This window comes from Aquila chrysaetos, chromosome 15 (assembly GCF_900496995.4).
Source record: "Aquila chrysaetos chrysaetos chromosome 15, bAquChr1.4, whole genome shotgun sequence".
NCBI lineage: Eukaryota > Metazoa > Chordata > Aves > Accipitriformes > Accipitridae > Aquila > Aquila chrysaetos.
This window is the reverse complement of record NC_044018.1, coordinates 3,562,976-3,583,174: the sequence shown is the minus strand read 5'-3', so window position 1 is coordinate 3,583,174 and position 20,199 is coordinate 3,562,976. Positions and strand designations below refer to the sequence as shown.

At 46.1% G+C, this 20,199-nt stretch overlaps 1 protein-coding gene across 6 annotated transcripts in view; it reads right to left on the bottom strand.

Annotated features, from left to right (window-relative positions):
- MTMR9 (myotubularin related protein 9) overlaps positions 1-7,945 on the bottom strand; it is a 39,462-nt gene extending 31,517 nt beyond the window's left edge. For all 6 annotated transcript variants that reach the window (XM_041128944.1, XM_041128942.1, XM_041128943.1 and 3 more), the window contains exons 1-3: positions 7,176-7,945; positions 4,102-4,210; positions 3,250-3,375 (exon numbers count right to left, since the gene is read on the bottom strand). In XM_041128944.1, coding sequence (XP_040984878.1) covers positions 3,250-3,375; positions 4,102-4,210; positions 7,176-7,360 — 420 coding nt within the window. In that variant the 5' untranslated portion in view covers positions 7,361-7,945. The remainder of the gene's footprint in view (positions 1-3,249; positions 3,376-4,101; positions 4,211-7,175) is intronic.
- Between the last annotated feature and the right edge of the window lie 12,254 nt (positions 7,946-20,199).

Genomic DNA, 20,199 nt, shown 5'->3' with positions numbered 1-20,199 from the left:
TAAAGTCTCATTATAGTATCTTTAAAGTCTCATCTTGCAGTACAATAATTTGGAGCCTGCAGGCACTGTATACAGTTTTTGCTGTGACATTTAGTGAAACATTGAGCTGATTTCTTCAAATGACTTAATTCTCAGCTGAACTACTCTGTTGGTATGTTGGACTTATCACAACAGCAGTTCAAGAAATAGATGTTTGACAAAAGCTCTACTGAACTGTCCCAAGAAAATAAACGGGTAGCACACACAGCAACAGCCATCAGCAAATGACAGCCCACTGAAACTTGTTAACTGCTCCATTTTCATTAGATCAAATGAAATCATTTGCCTTAACAGTTCTTCCCTTAACACCTTCATGGACTAAATGCAAGAATGTAGTATAGCAGCCTCCCTAATCCTGGAATTGAGCTGCAGGGGCAAAGTGCTTAAGTGCTTGCTATCAAATTCTAGGGGCAATGCTAGACGACACTCTGTCAGATCAATGCAAATGGAGTGAAATCACATACGGGCTATGTGTGTTGGGAGAAAAACACATTTGGCACAACATATGCCAAGATAAACAGATAAGCTATTATTATACAGTATAATACCATACCATATTATCTAAATTTTTAATGTATTACCTGACTTTTTTTTTTCATCTTAACTTTTATAGTTTTACTTAGCCATTATAGAATGTGTCAGTTTTAAAACAACTGTCCTGTAGCAGACAAATGCTGAATTAATACATTGCTAGAGCAGCAGTGTGGGTGAAATGCAGTTTTTGACAACTTGTTACCATATTGGGGAAGGTAAAGCATAACAGATCCAGATGGATGATTTAATGGAGAGGGAGGTAACCTTCTGAATTCTACTCATTTGACTTATGGGAGGAAAAAATTAAATCAGCCATTTACTTGTTCTAGCCTGTCACATAAGACAGTTTAATTACAGAACAAGAAATATTTGGTCAACAATATATTTATCTGTTGTTCAGGAAATGTAAATCATTTGAACATGGCTTTTGTCACCATTTCATTAAAAAGGAGTTACATCTGAAGTTTTGGGTTAAAAGCCAAGAATTAATCAACAGCTGTTAGACATGCATATTCTAAAGAAATTAATTATTGCCCTTGAGATGTAGCACTATAAAGTAATCAGGTTTTGAAACGTAAGCCTTCCAAGGAGCATACATTCAGAAAGCCAAGAGATTCACAAGTAAGCTATCAATGCATTTTTAAACCTCTGAAACAAAAAGGAAAAAAAAAAGCAGCATATCAACAGATCCATGTTAGCTCCTGTATCGTGCTGGTAAATACAACCATCAGCAGTGATTTGATCCCTGAAATCTAAAAAGGATTTCAGCTACACACAGAAAGCAAAACAGGAACAGAAGCAGAACCATCTCCTGCAATCTTTCACTGAGCTCCAAAGGATTTCCTTCTGCTGCCTTCAATCCTGCTCTCACACTCCTCCCTTCTCACCAAATAGCACTTCAGTTTCTGGCCTTTTGATTCTTATTGAAAAGCCTGCAAGCTTCCTCTGCTGAGCTGGGAAAACGTCTGCTGCTTTGCCTCCAAAGAGCAGAACACTCTGATCACATGTCTGACTTTCCCAGCTGAAATTAAAACTGAAACTGCGGTGCTAGTTATTAGAACAGGTCAGTTTGTATGTCTTTTGACAGCAGATGAAGATAGGGCATGTGAGAGTACTCTAATTATAAAACAAAGCCAGAAAGATCTCTGAACTCCTTTAATTTTCTAGTGATTTCATCATACAAATCTGGTCAAGCTAATCATATTATTCAGTTATTAGTCATAAACAGGAAGTGATAAATGCTGCAGATAAGCTGGGTTGCAGATGAAAGAAACAAATCAATGTTCTTTGATGCTGTACTAATGGATGTGGTCTCAAACCTACGATGATGCAGCAAGTGCACATATTAAATGTGAAACCAAGACTTACAACACAGAGATGCTAACCCAAGGCACTATTAAAACAGGTAGGCTCCTGCAACCGAGCCAGTTCCCACTATATCAAATTCAGCATCCTAAAATGAAGCTTGAATAACAGATACAACAGGCAATGCCACAGGAACAATTCCTACCCTACAGGTACCAAAATAATATCAACATGTGCTCACAGCACTTGGAAGAATAGGACTGGAAATTTCCTGCTCTCTAAACCCTCCCAATATTTCCCCAGCATGAACTAGAGTGAAGTGTTTCAAATTGGGTATCTTTACCTATTGTCATCTTCCTAGAGAGCTAAGATATCCTTAGCAATTTTTTAAAAACAGCCTCGTTTCAATTAAGAGGTTGACAAAGATTCGTCCCACTCCACTTTAGATGCAAAGTTAAGTATAACAAACCCAGGCCAAAGGTCTTAAATTTGTTCTTACAGTGAGGAGGACCATCCCCAAAGGACAAAAACATTTCCTACCTTCATGTCCTCCCAGGTAACTTTTAAATAGGCCTCAAAACTCCATTTGTACAATGTGAAACAAGTGCTAAATAGGAATATTTAGCACAAACAGAAATGCCTGATGTTTACAGAGTGAATATTTGAACAACACTCACTCTTCACCCAAGCACCAGACAGCTGTTTTTACCATCCAGGGTTAAACCCCAGCCAGCAACTAAGCACCACACAGCTGCTCATTCACTCCCCCCCATCCAGTGGGATGGGGGAGAGAAATGGGGAAAAAAAAAAGTAAAACTCGTGGGTTGAGATAAGAACAGTTTAATAGAACAGAAAGGAAGAAAATAATAATGATAACAACATTAATAAATTGACAATACCAATAAAAGGATCGGAATATACAAAACAAGTGATGCACAATGCAATTGCTCACCACTTGCCAACCAATGCCCAGTTCATTCCTGAGCAGCGATTCCCACCCCCAGGCGAACTCCCCCCAGTTCATATACTGGGCATGACATCACATGGTATGGAATACACCGTTGGCCAGTTTGGGTCAGCTGTCCTGGCTGTGTCCCCTCCCAACTTCTTGTGCCCCTCCAGCCCTCTTGCTGGCTGGGCATGAGAAGCTGAAAAATCCTTGACTTTAGTCTAAACACGACTTAGCAACAACTGAAAACATCAGTGTGTTATCAGCATTCTTCTCATACTGAACCCAAAACATAGCACTACACCAGCTACTAGAAAGAAAATTAACTCTATCCCAGCCGAAACCAGGACAATGACATACTTCACAAACTATGTGCACAAGTATATCTGAAAGCCTGTGCAAATCTTTGAGATCCAACTTACCGCTGAACTGAGGAGCTCAAATTCTTCGTCAGGCAGAAAACAGCGCCAGCCATCTTCAACGATTTCAAACATGGGCCGGTAGAAGAAGGGATACATGAGAGTGACAGAATCCAGAGTGGAAAGCGCCTGTGCAGGCAAGAGAAATAAACAGCTACTTAATTCATTCAAACTTCTATTTTATTCCAAAAAACATACAGCAAATAGTGCTTTCCTTTAATATTGGTGATGCAAACTTAAGCCACGCAAAAGTATACAGCCATTAAGCTTGAAATACTAAGTTACCTGCCGGGTAGTTTAATATACATAAAAATCTGTAGGACAAACAAAAGCAGATGATAACAGACAATCTAACTGCAACTGGGGGTTTGTACACAGAGTATCATTTCTGCAGGATACACTATGTAACAGCACACCAAAGGATGAGAAAGATGCACACTGAACAGGTATAACTAACAGGACACATCCTACATGTCATTTATACGATTACTAACAACAGATCTTAAACTCAAGAAGTCACTTAATGTTGTTTGAGACACATGAAACAAAACCAGTCTGATTTGGTTTTGCCTCCTCATGCTCCAGCATAATGAAGCTGAGCTTCATTTTCCCAAATGCTATGGCAAGATATTTGATCAAGAAAAGTACGGTAGTTTGGTTTTTGGTTTTGTTTTTAAAAAAAACCCACCTACAAGCAACAAACAATATTTTAACAATTGAAATGAAACATACCACAATTGTAATTTGCCTTCCAGAACGTCAATGAAAACCTTCCCAACTGGAAAAAAGCTGTTACAGTTGAGGACAGATTGAGATCTGAGAATGTAGGTGTTATTTATCATTATGAATTCTTACCTCAATAGAGCTAGCAATGTTCAAACACTCCTCCATTCCAGGTATATCCAGCTGAATAATTCGCAGATCTTTGCATTTTATAATGATGGTACCCAATGAGCCCACAAACCTACAGCAAGACATGAAGAAAGAGTCTCTTAAGAACAGGATCTTCTAAGGTATGATGAAGTATTACAGCTCTTCCCACAACATATGCCTACAATACAAAATTCCACTAGTAGTAATTTGTCCACAATATCACCTTTCAAAAAAATAAACAAACAAAACCACCTCTTTATTTGGTATTAGCTTTTTTAAAATTTCATCTTTGTGATACAGCAGTGAGTGGAAGTGTTACAAGAAAAAGAGAAGGTTTTCCTCCCAGCTTTTCTTTAAAACGTGAAAGAGAAAAGGTGTGTTCAGGTATTTTCTGATACTACTGGAAGCTTCAGCCGGAAGTTTCCAGTTTTATTAAAGTAAGGCAGTGGAACTTTGAGGGTTGCTAAAAACATTTGAGTTTAATTTAATTTTTAAAATAACATTTCAGTCTGGCTACATTGCACTCCCTTGTCTTTAACAAGAAAGTTTGGTTTCTGATACCTGCAGTGCCACGGAGCTATTTGCTCTGCAGACCTCAGAGAAGCTGAGGTCTCACCACCGCTGGTTACAACGCGAGTCAACCCAGAAAAAGCTCCACATGACAAAAACCAAACACAGCTCACAGACGCCCTCTCCAGTCTTCCTCACGTACCTCAAAGAAGGATGATGCCCGAACAGAAAGTGAGTGTTTTGTTTACCTTAACTAGCCACCAGTATTCACAGGAATGATGTAGAATTTAGTTGTCAAAGCAGTGAACTAAGGAAAAGCAGCTGAGTCTCCTCATACAGCGCAGGAGCGCTTGCGGCAGCCAAGGGCGATGCAAGAAGCAGAAGCAGGCAAGACCCGAAGGACCAAGGTTCAGTCGCTCGTGGCCGAACCCCCAGTTAGACCGTGCACGCACAAGGAAGGGCAGAGCTGTACACGCTCCAAGAGGAGACCTGTTGCTAAGCTTTGGGTTGCTTCACCTGTGCTACAAAAGGTGCCTGCAATTTATTTCAGAATTATTATTACAGCTGAAAGGTCATTATCTATTTCTTCTGCACAAAGGTTAACATGCAGAACCAATTATAATTTGGGTAGTGCTGAAGGAAGAACTACGGGCGTTTTGACAGAAAAGTTCTGCAACTCCAGCAAAGCCAGTCTGTGCATCGTTTGCCCTCGTTGCAGCGCTGTTTCACAGCTCTCCAAGGTAATAACACAGGGCAGCTACAACGCATCACCAGGGCTGTGTTCTCTCTAAGCAAAAACACTACAGGAGATCACTAGAGACTGTTCCACTTCTCAACAAACCCTACAGGTCATATTTAACTTGCTTAAAAACCTACCAAAATTTAAGAAGCAGTTTGATGACCATCTGATAATCAGGGAAAACGCTGTTTTGTACAAAAGACATTCATGTCATGAAAGCAGAACAGATTTTATCAACCTGTCACAATGTCACAGTTGTCATGCACAAATAACCTGAAGTAGTGCCAAACTGGACCCTTCTACAACCTTCACTGGTTTAAGAGCCCTGTTATTCCATTCTCTCCAGCCCTGAGAAGAATATACTCTTACGCTTTTGTATGGCAGAGTTTCATTGCAATTACATTCACACAGAGCTACTCTCAGGGAGGGAGATGTCTACTCTAGAGACCTTCTAGAAACCAGGGCTGGCAATAAGGGCTGTGAGTATCTGCAGGCATAGCTAACTCTGTTATAAATCACGTATTGAGCTAGCAACACACTACTCCCTCGCCATAACTTAAAATGTTCCTTGTTTATTTGGTATTAACTTCTATTGTAACTGCAGCTAAGCTTATAAAAATAAAAAAGAAAGAAAAGCTTGTCCACAATAATTTTCAAAACAGAGCTACAGCTGGTTTAGTATAAGCAGTAAGGAGGATGAGGCCAAACTGCCCTGATGACTGAGCAGTACTAGATGGGAACAGATTTCCTGAGGTTTCCACCACTGTGTTCCTCTCCACCCTCAGGCCAACACGCAGCATTTCTCAGAAACGCTCAGAGAAATCGTGAACAAACTTAATCAGCGCCCAGTACTTCACCCATTTTCAGATTCTGAGGCAACTTGGATATTTTTAATTGCTGCTGCTTGATTTTTTTCTAGCCTTGCTGGCAGAAAGGAAATCTATTCTTCCAGATTTCCTTAAAAGGCAAGGAAAACAGGGGACTGACTTTGTTATTAACAACAAAATAAAATATTTTGAGCAAACTGAAAAAAAGGGCCAAGGGGAGGAGGCAGAAGACAATTACCAGGTGAGATGGGACTGCCACTCAAGGAGGGAATTGTGATGGGGCAACAGCACACGTAAAGCAGAGAGAAGTGATGGTAAGAAGATTAATCTCTGAAGTCCCTGCAACAAAAGGGGATGGGCAAGAATAAAATGGAGTGCTGCAGCTACAACCCAGCTTTACCATGCTGTTCCCACAAGGAGTATGCTGTTAAAGTGTTATTGATTTCCATAAGCACTTGAAGGAGCAAAGGGATGATAATGTCGAGCAAAAGGAGACGGATCTGAGGCTGAGAAAGTCCAGAGCCCACTTCTGCCATTGGTTTTGCCGGGTGACCCAAGGCAAATTACTTCGTCAGTGCCTCAGCTTCTATCTCTGTTAGATGGTGGTAGAGATGCATCCTTTTTAAGGTGTGTCAAGAGCTACTGATAAAATCCACCAAACAATTAACGCAGAGCACTGTTGATAAAGGTGTTCAAAACACAGAGCACTGTTGACAAAGGTCTTTAAACATAAAAATTCCAACTCTACGTGAGACAAAAAAAAAATAATCTTTAAGATGCAACAGCCAAATATCAATATCCAAACAGAATGAGAATCAACCTGCCCATGCCAATATTCTGCCCCATGCTCTAATTGTCCTTTCTCCTCTCCAGGCCTGCATTTGAGATAGCTGAGGTGCAAGCCAGCCTTGACAACCACTTTTCAACCCATGAGACACAAACAATTAGGTATGGGAAAGCAGGGAAGTTAGGAGGCATACCTTTTTTCAATAGAATCAATGTTGGAGTGCAGCAGCCACAGCTCCTCAGCGTTATCTTGTCGCCGTGATGAAAAAATGAGATGATGGCCAGTCAAGCAGAGAGTCCCCTCCACCGCCAGGTAGAACGGGCGATGCAGGACGACGTTGTCCGCTCGAGGGGTCTTGATCAGCTCCGCGAACTCCATGCTCGCTAGCGAAGGCGAGCGGGCCCGGGGAGGCCTTTGCCACAAAAACTTGCCGGGGGAGCAGGGCTAACCTCAGCAACACCAACAGGGGCGGGACGGAGAACCCGGGGACGGTTTACGACCGCCTGGCAGCCCTGTGCGATGCCCCTGGAAGGCAGGAAGGGGCATAACCCTGGGGCTGATCCCGTCTCCCGGCCGGTTGGAGAAAGCCAGCCCGACCCCGGCGGGAAGGGGGGGTATGGAAGGATGATGAGGGGAGAAGGAGCGGGGCGGGGTACCACAGTCCCCGCGCAGAGACGGCCGGTGCCCTCACAGGGCCGCCTTTCCTCGGGGGGGGGGGGAGACGGACACCCAGGGCCTGACCGAGGGGGCCCCGGGAATTTGGGGGGGGGGGCTCGGCGGCTGACAGAAGGGAGGCGGCGGCGCGGGGAGCCCCTCGGTGCTTGACAAAGGGAGAGGCAGGGCAGCGCGGGGACCCGGCGGAGCGGGCCGGGCCGGGCCGCCCCCAGGACCCCCCCCGGGGCCCCGCCGCTCCCAGGAGGCGCCCGGCGGAGCGGTACCGGCCGGAAGCTGACGGGCCCTTCCCCGGATGTGGCGGCCCTCACGTGACCCGCCAGGCCCAATCCCCGTCCCGCGCTCACCCTCCGGGGGGAGGGGAGCGGAATGCCTGCCCTTACCGGAAACGGTGCTGCCGTAAAGCGCCCGACTCGCCTTACGGCCTCACGACAACCGTTCCGCGGCCGGGCGGAGGAGGATTTAAGGGAAGGAGGGCGGGGTCGGAGGAAGGGCGAGGCGGGGCCGAAAGGGGGCGGGGCCTTGTCGGAGGGGAGCCAACGGGGAAGGGAAACGCCGGGGCGGGGAGGGGCGGAGCTTGAGGGGAAGGGGCGGGGCGCTGGGGGCAGCGGGGCAGAGGCCTAGGCCGGAGCGGGCGGCGGGCGAGGGCTGAGGCGTTTCGGCGGCCTGGAGCACTTCGGTGAGCGTCGGTGCCGGCGAAGGCAGCCGGCAGCCGCAGCGCGGGCGCGGAACCTGCCCGGAGTTGAAGGCCGACTTCGCGGAGGTCCCTGCGGCCCTCAGCCCGGCTCGCTCGTAGGAAAAAAAAAAATCAAAATCCCGACCTGCCACCCCACGCTTGGCGTTTTTACGAAACACCCCTCCGATGCGCGGGCGGCTCTGTTCCCAGACCAGCCGGCCGTGGCAGAGGTACGGCCTGGCAGCGCGGTCGTTCCCCCCCCCCCCGCAGAGCCCTCCTCCACGCTGGGTCCCCGCCCTGTATTTTCGGTTCTGGGGAGCGCAGCGGGTGGAGGGAGGCAGCTCCGCTCACCGGAGGAGGCTCGGCATCACACCAAGGATCCGAGTTACCATTCCTCTTTCTCACCACTCGAGCAGCTCCAACGTCCAGTCTTGAGGTCAGCATCTTCCCCACACCCCTCTCAGAAACACTTCAACCCCTTTCTCCCCACATGCTGAAATCCCCGTCTCTAGTGGCATCAATGTTTGGTTACGTTACACACCGTTATGTGCCGGGTTTGGATGTTTCCAAGCCTGAACGTCCCTGTTACCAGCGTGGGAAGGAGCTTTTGCAGCCCCCTCCGGCCCTTCGCCAGCCCCCGCACAGATAACTCATTGTCTTTCATCTGCTGCTTTATTATTCCTGCTCTCAGGTTCCCCAGTGCTTTGGCTGAACCTCTGTGATAATTAGGGCTCCTGATTTCCAGGCTCTGCTGCCTGCACAGAGGACAGGACAGAAGCAAACATGACGATTCAATCCCCTGTTTTGGGCTATATTCGTTTTTTCTTCCAAGCATGAGTCCCAGCCTGTGCTGCGATCTGAGCTTCCCTTAGAATCATAGAATCACAGAATGGTTTGCATGGGAAGGGACCTTTAAAGGTCATCTAGTCCAACTCCCTGCCATGAGCAGGGACATCTTCAACTAGATCAGGTTGCTCAGAGCCTCGTCCAACCTGACCCTGAATGTTTTTGGGGATGGGGCATCGACCACCTCTCTGGGCAACCTGGGCCAGTGTCTCACCACCCTCACAGTGAAGAACTTCTTCTTTACATCTCATCTAAATCTACCCTCTTTCAGTTTAAAGCCATTACCCCTTGTCCTGTGTTGTGGTTTAACCCCAGGCAGCAACTATGCACCACACAGCTGCTCACTCACTCCCCCCCGTACCCAGTGGGATGGGGGAGAAAATCGGGAAAAGAAGTAAAACTTGTGGGTTGAGATAAGAACAGTTTAATAGAACAGAAAAGAAGAAACTAATAATGATAACACTAATAAAATGACAACAGCAATAATAAAAGTATTGGAATGTACAAATGATGCGCAGTGCAATTGCTCACCACCTGCCGATTGACACCCAGCTAGTCCCCGAGCGGCGATTCCCCACCCACCCTCCCCGGTTCCTAAACTAGATGGGACGTCACACGGTATGGAATACCCCTTTGGCCAGTTTGGGTCAGCTGCCCTGGCTCTGTCCTGTCCCAACTTCTTGTGCCCCTCCAGCTTTCTCGCTGGCTGGGCATGAGAAGCTGAAAAATCCTTGACTTTAGTCTAAACAGTACTTAGCAACAACTGAAAACATCAGTGTTATCGACATTCTTCGCATACTGAACTCAAAACATAGCACCGTACCAGCTACTAGGAAGACAGTTAACTCTATCCCAGCTGAAACCAGGACATCCTGTCACTACATGCCCTTGTAAAAAGTCCCTCTCCAGCTTTCCTGTAGGCCCACTTTAGGTATTGGAAGGCTGCAATAAGGTCTGCCTGGAGCCTTCTCTTCTCCGGGCTGAACAACCCCAACTCTCTCAGCCTGTCCTCATAGCAGAGGTGCTCCAGCCTTTGGATCATCTTTGTGTCCCTCCTCTGGACCCGCTCCAACAGGTCCATGTCTGTCCTGTGCTGAGGACCCCAGAGCTGGACACAGGACTCCAGGTGGGGTCTCACCCGATGGGAGCAGAGGGGCAGAATCCCCTCCCTCGACCTGCTGGCCATGCAGCTTGGGATGCAGCCCAGGAGACGGTTGGCTTTCTGGGCTGCGAGTGCACATTGCCAGGTCATGTCCTTATGCCTACGCTCTTTGGAGAGGGCAGACCCCTCCAGTTATACCATCCTGTGCATCATCCCGAAACTTTTCCCTTACCAAAGGGGACAGCTGTGGACTGTAGCTGCTCCTTTACAGCGTGGTACACCCCATGACACTGCCAACATCCTACAGCTGGTGGTGAGGATGCAGACAGTCAAGTGTGCATAAGCGCGAGTGCTTTTCCCTGGGTATTACTGTAAAGTGCATCCCTGTTAGGGAAGTCAGAGAGCTTGGGCGCAGCTGAAACTCAAATGTCTACACTGAATTTGTTGGCAGAGGTGCGGGCAGGGATGTGGTCTGCAGCAGCTAGCGCTGACCCAGGCAATGCCAGGGAGAAGCTCAGAGGTTCAGCAAACTCCGTTCTGGAGGCCAGGAAAGTCTTAACATTGACATGGCTAGACTGAGCCTGAGGTCCAGAGGACAGGTCCTGGCATGGGGAGGTTCGCTAGCAGGGGGGTTCCCCCAAATCGGTAAGTTAGCAAGATCAAAAACCAAATTCAAGGTGGGCAATGCTGATATTTACCCGGAGAGTATTTGTGAGACTGAGAAGGGCTGTCTACAAATCCCTGTGCTTCCAGGCAAAAGCGAACTTCTAAGCAGTGTTAAGGAGATAAAGGACTCCTCATGCTGACAGCAAATACCAGACATCTCCTGAAGAGGGGCTCTGCCGGCTGTGTTGGCCATGGCCGCTCCCCAAAAGGGGACGCTGGACCGGGCAGGTGGATGCGGGCTCTGATGCAGAACCACAGGTCTTGCTCACCTGGAGAAACTCCGATTCCTTAGGCTCCCTCTGCTTTATCTCTGAAGAAGAACAAAGCGTGAAAATCAGGTCATCAGACATTTCTAGGGCTCTCTTTGGAGAAGATGAATAGCTGTATGGTACCATCCTGCACCATGACTACTTCGGTGGTGCAAGTTCAAGGTTGTTCAGTTCCTGCATGATGGAAACAGCCTGGAACTATCTGTGCAGATGCAAACAGGCAGCTTTTGATGACAGCCTGTTCTAGGCAATTGCACATGAGAAGGATTGCAGAGGTGTTTAGATACGGTGACCTGAATTTTTATACTCACCTCTGGTGGGGACTTCATTCTGAGTTTGTCCAGGCTGTTACTTGCATATCTTATTAATGCTGGCAGTTTAGGTGATTTCAATATCTGAGAATTATTTGAAAGTCTAATTAATGACATTTGCTTCTCATAGATGTATGCAAAGGTATTAAGGAAGATTAATTCTCCTGTTACAGCGGTTTGCACTGATCCATATCATCAACCCCTCCAAAAGAGAAGAGGGGTCTCTCCTAGGTTTGGAGCTACCAGGGCATGGGATTCCCACGTGTAACTTAAAAGAAAAACATGGCAACTCTGCTGCTTTCAGTCCAATGCTGACTGGAAGCAGCACAGGACTAATCCTCTCTGCATTTTACTGTACAGACTGGGAAGCCTTTGGTATGAATCCAGAGCTAAACACAAACTCCTGTCTTCAGGGCATGAGCAGGACTGTTAAAGTGCTGCTGACCTGTGCAGTTTATCCTGGCTCGAGATGAAAAGCTGCTTTACTGTCCTTCACCATGCGCAGTGGTGCTGGAGTTCCCTCTGGGATTGCATAGGGAGGGCCGGTGCTTTGGGGATATCTGCAGCTTCAGGAGAGGAGCCTGGGATCTCCATACATCTCCCTCTGCCTTGCAATCAATTTATGGGTATTAACCATCCTGGACCTCCTCAGAGACACTGCCTGGGCTCTCACATGTTCACCCCCTCCGTCCCCATGGCCCCAGCAGCCCCCGTCCTCATCCTCATGAAGCACCACCAGACCCCACGGACCGAATGACGGCTGCTTTCTCGGTGGGGTGGCCTCCATCTTGCTGAAAGCGCTGTGAGGAGTTCTATTTATTAAGAGCATCCTCAACAGAATCATAGAATCATAGAATCCTAGAATGGTTTGGGTGGGAAGGGACCTTTCAAGGTCATCTAGTCCAACCCCCCTGCCATGGGCAGGGACATCTTCAACCAGATCAGGTTGCTCAGAGCCCCGTCCAACCTGACCTTGGATGTTTCCAGGGATGGGGCATGCTCAGCTGAAGAGTGGATGCAAAGGAAAGCAAAGACTTCAGCCCCATGGGCAGTCCGGAAACAGCACTGTCGCCCCAGTGAAGGAAAAGGAAAATTTGGGAAGTGGCTGCACACCCTGGGACTAATTATAATCCCAGCACTTCCCCCGCGTTAGTCCTGATGACTCTGCAATCCCCAGGCAATGCGTGGAAGTGGATCTTCTCTCTGCCAGCTCAGAGGAAAAAAAGCATTAAATATAGTCCCCAAATCGAGGGCATATCAGATATTACACTGACAAAAAGGAGCAAGAGGTGCTTTAGAAATGCGCCTAAGAGGAGGAGTGACTGGCACTCAGATGGGTTTCATGGTCTGCCTTTTTCTGTCTGTTTGCCATGTGCTTTAGGAAAAATGAACTGCTGTGTGTCAAAGCTGAAAGACTTGTACTCAAAAAAATTTGGCTCAAAACTCATCTCATCCAGACGAACCTCTGAGTATTGCAGTGAGATTCATCCTGCTCTTTTGGACTCATTTTTCCTCCTGTAAAATAAGAATCGGTAATGTTTGGAGCAGGCTCCTTCCCTTCCTGTATTGCAACACTATCTGACACCAATACAGCCCTGTTATCAGTCAGTAAACATTACTACAATCTTCTGAAGAATGGAAGATGTACGGGACATCATGAAGAGTACAACACGTCTCTTGTGCAATAAAACCCCACCAGCCTGACAACTTTTTCTGTTGGTCCTGCACAAATTATCCTGTCCTGCATTCCCAAACGTACAGCTGCCGCTCCCCACTCGAGGAGAAGGAACCCAATCCACAGGCTGGGCTGTGCACACCAACATTTTTAATATAACCTCATGGCAAGGGGGTACAGGCTTCCCTGCACGAGGGAGAGAAGTTGTACTGGTAACTGTGAGGATGCATTTGGTTCATAATAACAGATAAGGGGTTAATGAGGGTCCGCCAGCTCCTGGAAGCAGGTAGCTCCATGCACCAAATGCTTTTACTTGCTCTGATAAAGTCTCCTAAGAAGCAACATCCCTATCAAGCAGGAGTAGCATGCACATCTAGAAAGTGTCCAAGCAGAAGGTAATGCAGCTAAATCAGTGCTCTTTGCCAAATGCCCAGAGATTCCTCCTGCCAGATCCCTAAATGCCTGGCCATCTGCTTCCCTCAGCCCCATAATGTGTCCTGGGGAGGTTCGCCAAGAGGCTTGTCTGGCCTCGGCAGGAGAAGGGGCTCTTCCCACATCTTCCTTTCCCGGCTGGAGAGCAGGATCAGGAACCGTCTGGGTCTCTGGCTACGATTCCCGCATCTCCCTGAAGGACCCCAGGGCACAGGGCAGACCCTGGGGAGCAGAGGTCCCTCTCCCTGGTTGCACGGAGTTGGTCTGGATTCACCGGTGAGACCACATCTCCCAAATCACAAGCGATTATCACGATTTTAGGCTTTTCAGCGAGCGAGCTCTCCTCTGCTACGTGCACTCACACCAGCAGGGTTTTGCCTGTGAAATCCAAGAAGTAATTGGCTGCAGAATAGCAGAGAATCACCCTCCATATGCTGCGGTCCCATGACCATTTGCCTCTTGGATGAGAAATAGTATTTTTAGGGCTCTCTATCTGCTTGTTTTCATTCCTGAAATAGATTGTGATCGTATTATCCACACCCCCAGCCTCTTTACCCTCTGATGTTTTCCTAGGAAGGGGAGTGAAAGAGCAGCAAGCACAAGGTAAAAGGTGTTTGCGGCTGAAAATCATCTGTGGTCGCAGTGACCACATGCATAGATAGGTTATTCTGCTTATACAAAATTTGCTACAACAGAGGAAGAGTCAGCCGAAGCTGATTTATATGTTGTTTTCCACTTAATATCCATCAGTATGTCTGAGTACACAGCAATTCCTAAGAGCTGCCGTCCACACTTCTACACTAAACCCTATCTGAAGTATAAGGTTTCCCACAAACCGGGTTTGTCCTCTTGACAGCTGGGAGGAGGGAGCCTGCAGGTGTGGGAGAGCTCCCCAGTTAGCGCTCCTGAAACCACAGCAACGTCAGACTGGGGATTTGGCAACCAGAGAGTGAGTGGGCAAGTCTGAAGTCAGACCGCAGGAAGAAGGAGGCTGGCAGGATGTGATAGAGCAGACATATGTACCCGACACCGCAGACACAAGTGTTCCTCGGGTCTAAGTTTCCATAATAAATTATTTTTAGCAGATATATATATTTTTTTTCTCCCCAGGGAATAGCTAGTTTCTGCTGAAGCTTTTCCATTTTGTCATAAAGAATCATGGGACACTGCATAACACCCAGAAACATTTTTTGCAAAACTTTTTGTCTTTTCCATCTCAAGGTTTTTTTAGTTATCGTTTGTCAACCTGGGAAATGTTTGGGCAATGAAGAGAGAACTCTGGGTTTGTTTTCTCCTCACTTTGGGAAAATTCTTTCTTGTTGTGGAATTAGCCAGGCACTCTCCAAGGACAAACCTAGAGGTCTCTGTGCTCTCAGAGTATCTTTAGGGCTGGCCATCCGAAACACACAGACAGCTTGATGACAAAGTTGTATGCAATTATTCTGAGTGAGTGAGAACAATTGCTCGGGTACAAATTGTCCCCAAAACTTTCCCCAGCACTCATTACTACCCGTGTGGGAAGGGTAGGATATCTGATATCATCTGCATTTGGCATTTTCAGAAATTGTTAGGGGAAAACCAACCTTTTCCATAGACTCAAAAAGTATTGAATTCTGAAGAAAACATCAACTTAAGCCACTGTATAGGGGTCTGATAAATATTTCACATGTCGATGTGCCATGACCTGATTTATTAGGTGGAAGCAGGGGTGGTTTTGAGAGTTTCACTCTGGATGAGGTTTAACATTTGGGGGGCCCTTAGATCTCTCAGTGTGGAGGGAGGAAAACAGAAAGAAGGAGAATTTGGTGGCAGAGAAGAGAAACCCCTGCAGTTACAAAGGTTTTCCATCAGATAGCAGCATGAATAAAGGGGCATTAATGAAATGATCTTGACCTGCACGTGGTTTTAAGTGGAAAGATAATTAAACAGACATTTATGCAGTGACTAGTTTGCAATAGAGACAACTATGGTTTCTCTGGAGCCCACAAGAAAGCGTAGTGTCATTCAAATGAACAGGGCTCTTCTTCCACCTGTTTCTGAAAGGGCAAATGGGGATAACGTGACATGATAAAATGAATTGTTTATGACCTGATTTTTTATTATTACTATTTAAAAGCTGTGGTGCTTTGAAAACATAGTTCTGTGTGCTTTTCCATAGATTATGGGTTGGGTTCTCTGTGTCCTAGGAGGTGCATATGTTGGGGTAATTCTTCATGATTTCAAAGCTGGGTTCTTGGGGTCTGACCAAATTTAGAAAATTACCAGGTCATTCCTGACAAAGCTGCATCATGAATTGCCTCTTGAAGAGTATAAATTAATATATTTTCAAAACCAAACCCTCCTGGACTTGATGGAGACTTGATGAGGGCTTCTGCTTAAAAAACCCAAAGGGTTTTATGCTGGAAGATCAGAACTGGTGAAACCTGGCAAGTTGCCCCATAAGAAATTGCATCCTGTTTAACTGTTAGTTCATCCCTACAAAGTGAACAGGTTTGTCACGGTTATGCTAAGGGACTTAAGAATTACTTTCTTCCCCCTTCATATTCTCTGCGTATCCAAACACTGTGGTTATGCCACAAATACATCTGATATAGCTGTGGACCTTCATCACAGCCCTGACAGGCAGGGAGGAAAGTCTCCAACTGAAGTATTTTCTGAAGACCACATTTCACAGTGGGTTAAACAGGCGACACCAATAGGACCCGAGGAACCATTTAATCAACTCCAGGATGCCCTTTTGATGCTCAAACCCACCAGCATAGATGCCTGACTCAAAGGCTTAGAAAGTTTTTCTTGAGTAGGCAGGGGGACTTGAGGAACTATGGGTTTCATACACCCAGTCTAAGCCTCCCCAAAGAGAGGGGACAGAGACAGCAAAGCCAGCTCATGTCTAATTCAGAAAGAGCAGTGAACAACCTGTTTTGGAAAACAGGAGAGGAGCAGCAGCAGCAGCAGCCGACCACCTTCTTCCGCCTTGGCCACCAAGTCAGCCTGAGGCAACATCTCTATACATCAGCCATACTTCCCACAGCTGCATTTTCCTACAAATACCCATCAATTTGCGCACATTGGGTTACAGTAGGCATCTCTGCACATTTCACTGTGTGTCTACAGGTCCCATGAACTTCACAACCAGGGAAAATGTTTTTAAAAGTCAGGAGCTGGAACCACACGCTGGTGGTGTTAGTTCAGCAGTGACTGCTTAGGTTGTGCTGAGTATTTAAGATCAAATATGAATAGGCTGAATTAGGGTTTGCTAGGCTGAGTGTCTAGAGTAGCTTGAGGCTGTATCTGAAGCATTGCTTGTCAGGGAAAAAAGGGTGCTCAGCGTGGGAGTAAATGTTCTCTCTGTTGGGTGTTCAGAAGTGAAAATCTTTTCCTTCAGAATCCAATTAATGGTTCCAGTTAATAAAGAACAAATGGCCAGAGTAACCATGCTTATATGTGACAAAGAGATTAGAGATGGGGTAGCCCAGTAGGGTCAGACATGCTCCTACAAGCTGAAATGCCTTTTGTTCCACTCCCTGTTGTAGGAAGTGGGATAAATTTAGAGCAATGACTTGTCATTTCGGAAATCAAAAAGGACACAGAGAAAGTCAGCACTGGGAAAAAATCAAGCTGTGCTATAACTCACCAGCAGTGCTGAAGCAGAGTAAAAGTCTCTTAAGCTGCAAGATCAGAGACAAAGCGGAGCTGCTATTGTGGTACGATAGCTTTGTGGAGAGATCGGCACAGCCAATGGATTAATATTTTGCTGTGGTGTTCAGAAAGAAGTAGGGTCAGAAAATCGAAAAAAAACTGGGAATGGCCTCAGTGGAAGTCAGTCCCACAGAAGGGAAGAGCCTTATTTGATACCATCCTTCCCCAAATTCAGAAAGCTGGCGTGAAATAACAAGAACTTCTCAGGAGTCTTTTCAGTCTGTGACTCCACTGTAAAATTTGAGAACAGCAAACACAGTATTACAGTTCAGAGCGAGAAGAAAAAAAAAAGTCATCCAGGTGAGTATGATCTGATCTCAGTATTATGCAAGGCTTTGAGAACAAACAGGCAAGCAAGAATATAAAACAAAACACATCATGAGTTCTCTGCTGAATAGATTTCAACAGACTGACCTGATGAAATAGTGTTTCTTAGTAAAGAGAAGGCATCAGACTCTAGCAAATGCACTTTAATGAAGAACATTAGTAAAATGTTCACAAAAAACTACTTTAGATGAAGTGGAGGGGATTAATAAAGGCACTGTAAATTGACTGAAGTATACCCTTGAAAGGGAAAGTGTCAGGCAGGAGGGAGGTTACTGAGAAATTTTCTCAATGGTCATTCTTAGAACAAAAATTCAAGTGTGAAAAGGTAAGATACTGGACCCAAAACTCGCACATGCCATTGATACAGGAAAAGAGTAAGGTAACACACAGAAAGAACTGCGTCGTCATAAGGACTGGAGTTATAGCAATGAAATTTGCAATGTAAAAAATCATGAGATTCATAGTGTAAAGTTGTTCATGGTGTGAAGTTGTTGCTCATGTGCCAGAAGACTAACACCAAGACTCTGCTTTTGTAAATACCTTGCCACAAGTAAAAAGAAGAGCTGTATTAGTCTGATCACAGCAGAACTCTGGGCCAATAATTTGATGTAGCTGTGGAGAAGGCAAATGCAACGGAGGCACCAAACTCTGGATAGAAACAGAACAGAACTCATGCCTTTACTGATATCTTTCTTGTACTGAGGGGCCCAAAACTGGACACAGGACTCCAGATGCAGTCCCGTAAGTGCCAAGCAGAGGGAAATAATCACTTCCCTTGACGTGCTGTCCATGCTTTTGCTGATACCTCCAGTACAGAGTTGGCCTTCACTGCTGCAAGGATACCCTGCTGACTCACATTGAACTGAATGTTTGTGGTTGATGATGCTACTTGAAAGAACACGTTTTGGAAAAAGGATGTGGATTTATATAGTGAAATGGAGGAAATGTTACCGTGAGGGAAGATAAGGAGCAGAAGCAGTGTGGCTTATCAAAGGTTTGCGCTGGGGTGTGATTCAGTTCAGGGAACAAGTATCTTCACAGGGAGAATATAAAAAAAAAAAAAAATAGAGCTGTTTAACTGAACAGAGGAAGGCATAACCTCCTGATGCTGCTTCTTATTTAAACAGACTAAACTTAGAAAGAAAGCTTAGTTCTTAAGAGTGAGAGTAATTAATAATAGAAGTGGTAATGTCTTCATTTCCTGGAGATCTTCAACTCATGACTGGATACTCTTTGCCAGGGAAAATTTTCACCAAGAGTGCAACTCCATGGCTTGTAAAATCCAGAATATCTGATTATATTTACTGCTCCTTCTTTCTTTAATACTTAGAGACATTGTGATCTTGAGCTACCCTAGGGTGCACCCATACTCTAATTTAAACAGTGCTTGTGCTGGGGACAGTGTGCTTGGGAGAGGACACAGCCAGGACAGCTGACCCCAACTGACCCAAGGGATATTCCAGACCATAGGACATCATGCTCAGCATATAAAGCTGGAGGAAGAAGAAGGAAGGGGAGACATTCAGAGTGATGGCGTTTGTCTTCCCAAGTCACCGTTAGGCGTGATGGAGCCCTGCTCTCCTGGGGATGGCTGAACACCTGCCTGCCCGTGGGAAGTGGGGAGTGAATTCCTTGTTTTGCTTTGCCTGAATGTGTGGCTTTTGCTTTATCTATTAAACTGTCTTTATCTCAACCTACAAGTTTTCTCACTTTTACTCTTCTGATTCTCTCCCCCATCCCACTCAGGGGGAGTGAGCAGCTGCGTGGGGCTGAGTTGCCAGCTGGGGTTAAACCACGACAGTGCAGTACTCCTAAATGGTTGGCCAAGTCCCAGGAGCTGATGTGTCCTAGGACAACTAGCCTCAGTTTCACCAAATCCTCAGTGCAAGTTCAGGAGTTACCATGGACCAAGGACCATGCCCAACAGGCATTTTGGATAGAATCACACTGTTTGGGAAGCTGTTAGAGTTTAATATCCTGGTGATGGCCAAACGAGGCCAGCTGGTCTATGGATGAGGAGACGGGCCCTGATGCTGTTTAGTTCATAGCAAATGTTTGAGCAGCTCAGCAGAAAAACAGACAGCAAGATGAACCAAGGCTGCAAATATCCTTGCCTCCACAGCTGAGCTAAGTTATCCTTTTGCCATCTCCTTGCTGCACAGCATAAGGTTCAGCTGACTTAGGCGTGCCAAGGACTTGGCTTCAAATTTTCAACTACAAAGAGCCAGAGGAGAGGAGTCAAGAGATCCCAGTTCCCTTTGCTGTCTCACTATCATCTGAGCCATTCATCCCCTTGTCTTTCCCTCTTCTGGATTCAATGAACCAAGAGCAGTGGAAAAGGGAGGTCCTCTGTGCACCATGAGCCACAGAAAAAAATCACATCTTTTTGGAAGAACTAGGTGAGGACTTCTATCTGCTTGCATGAAAATTTACAATGGAAAGGTTTCACAGATAGCCTATAGGTATCCGATACCCTTGAAAGGCAATACGATATGATGGGATGGGATGGGACAGGACAGGACAGGACAGTTTTCTCAGTGCC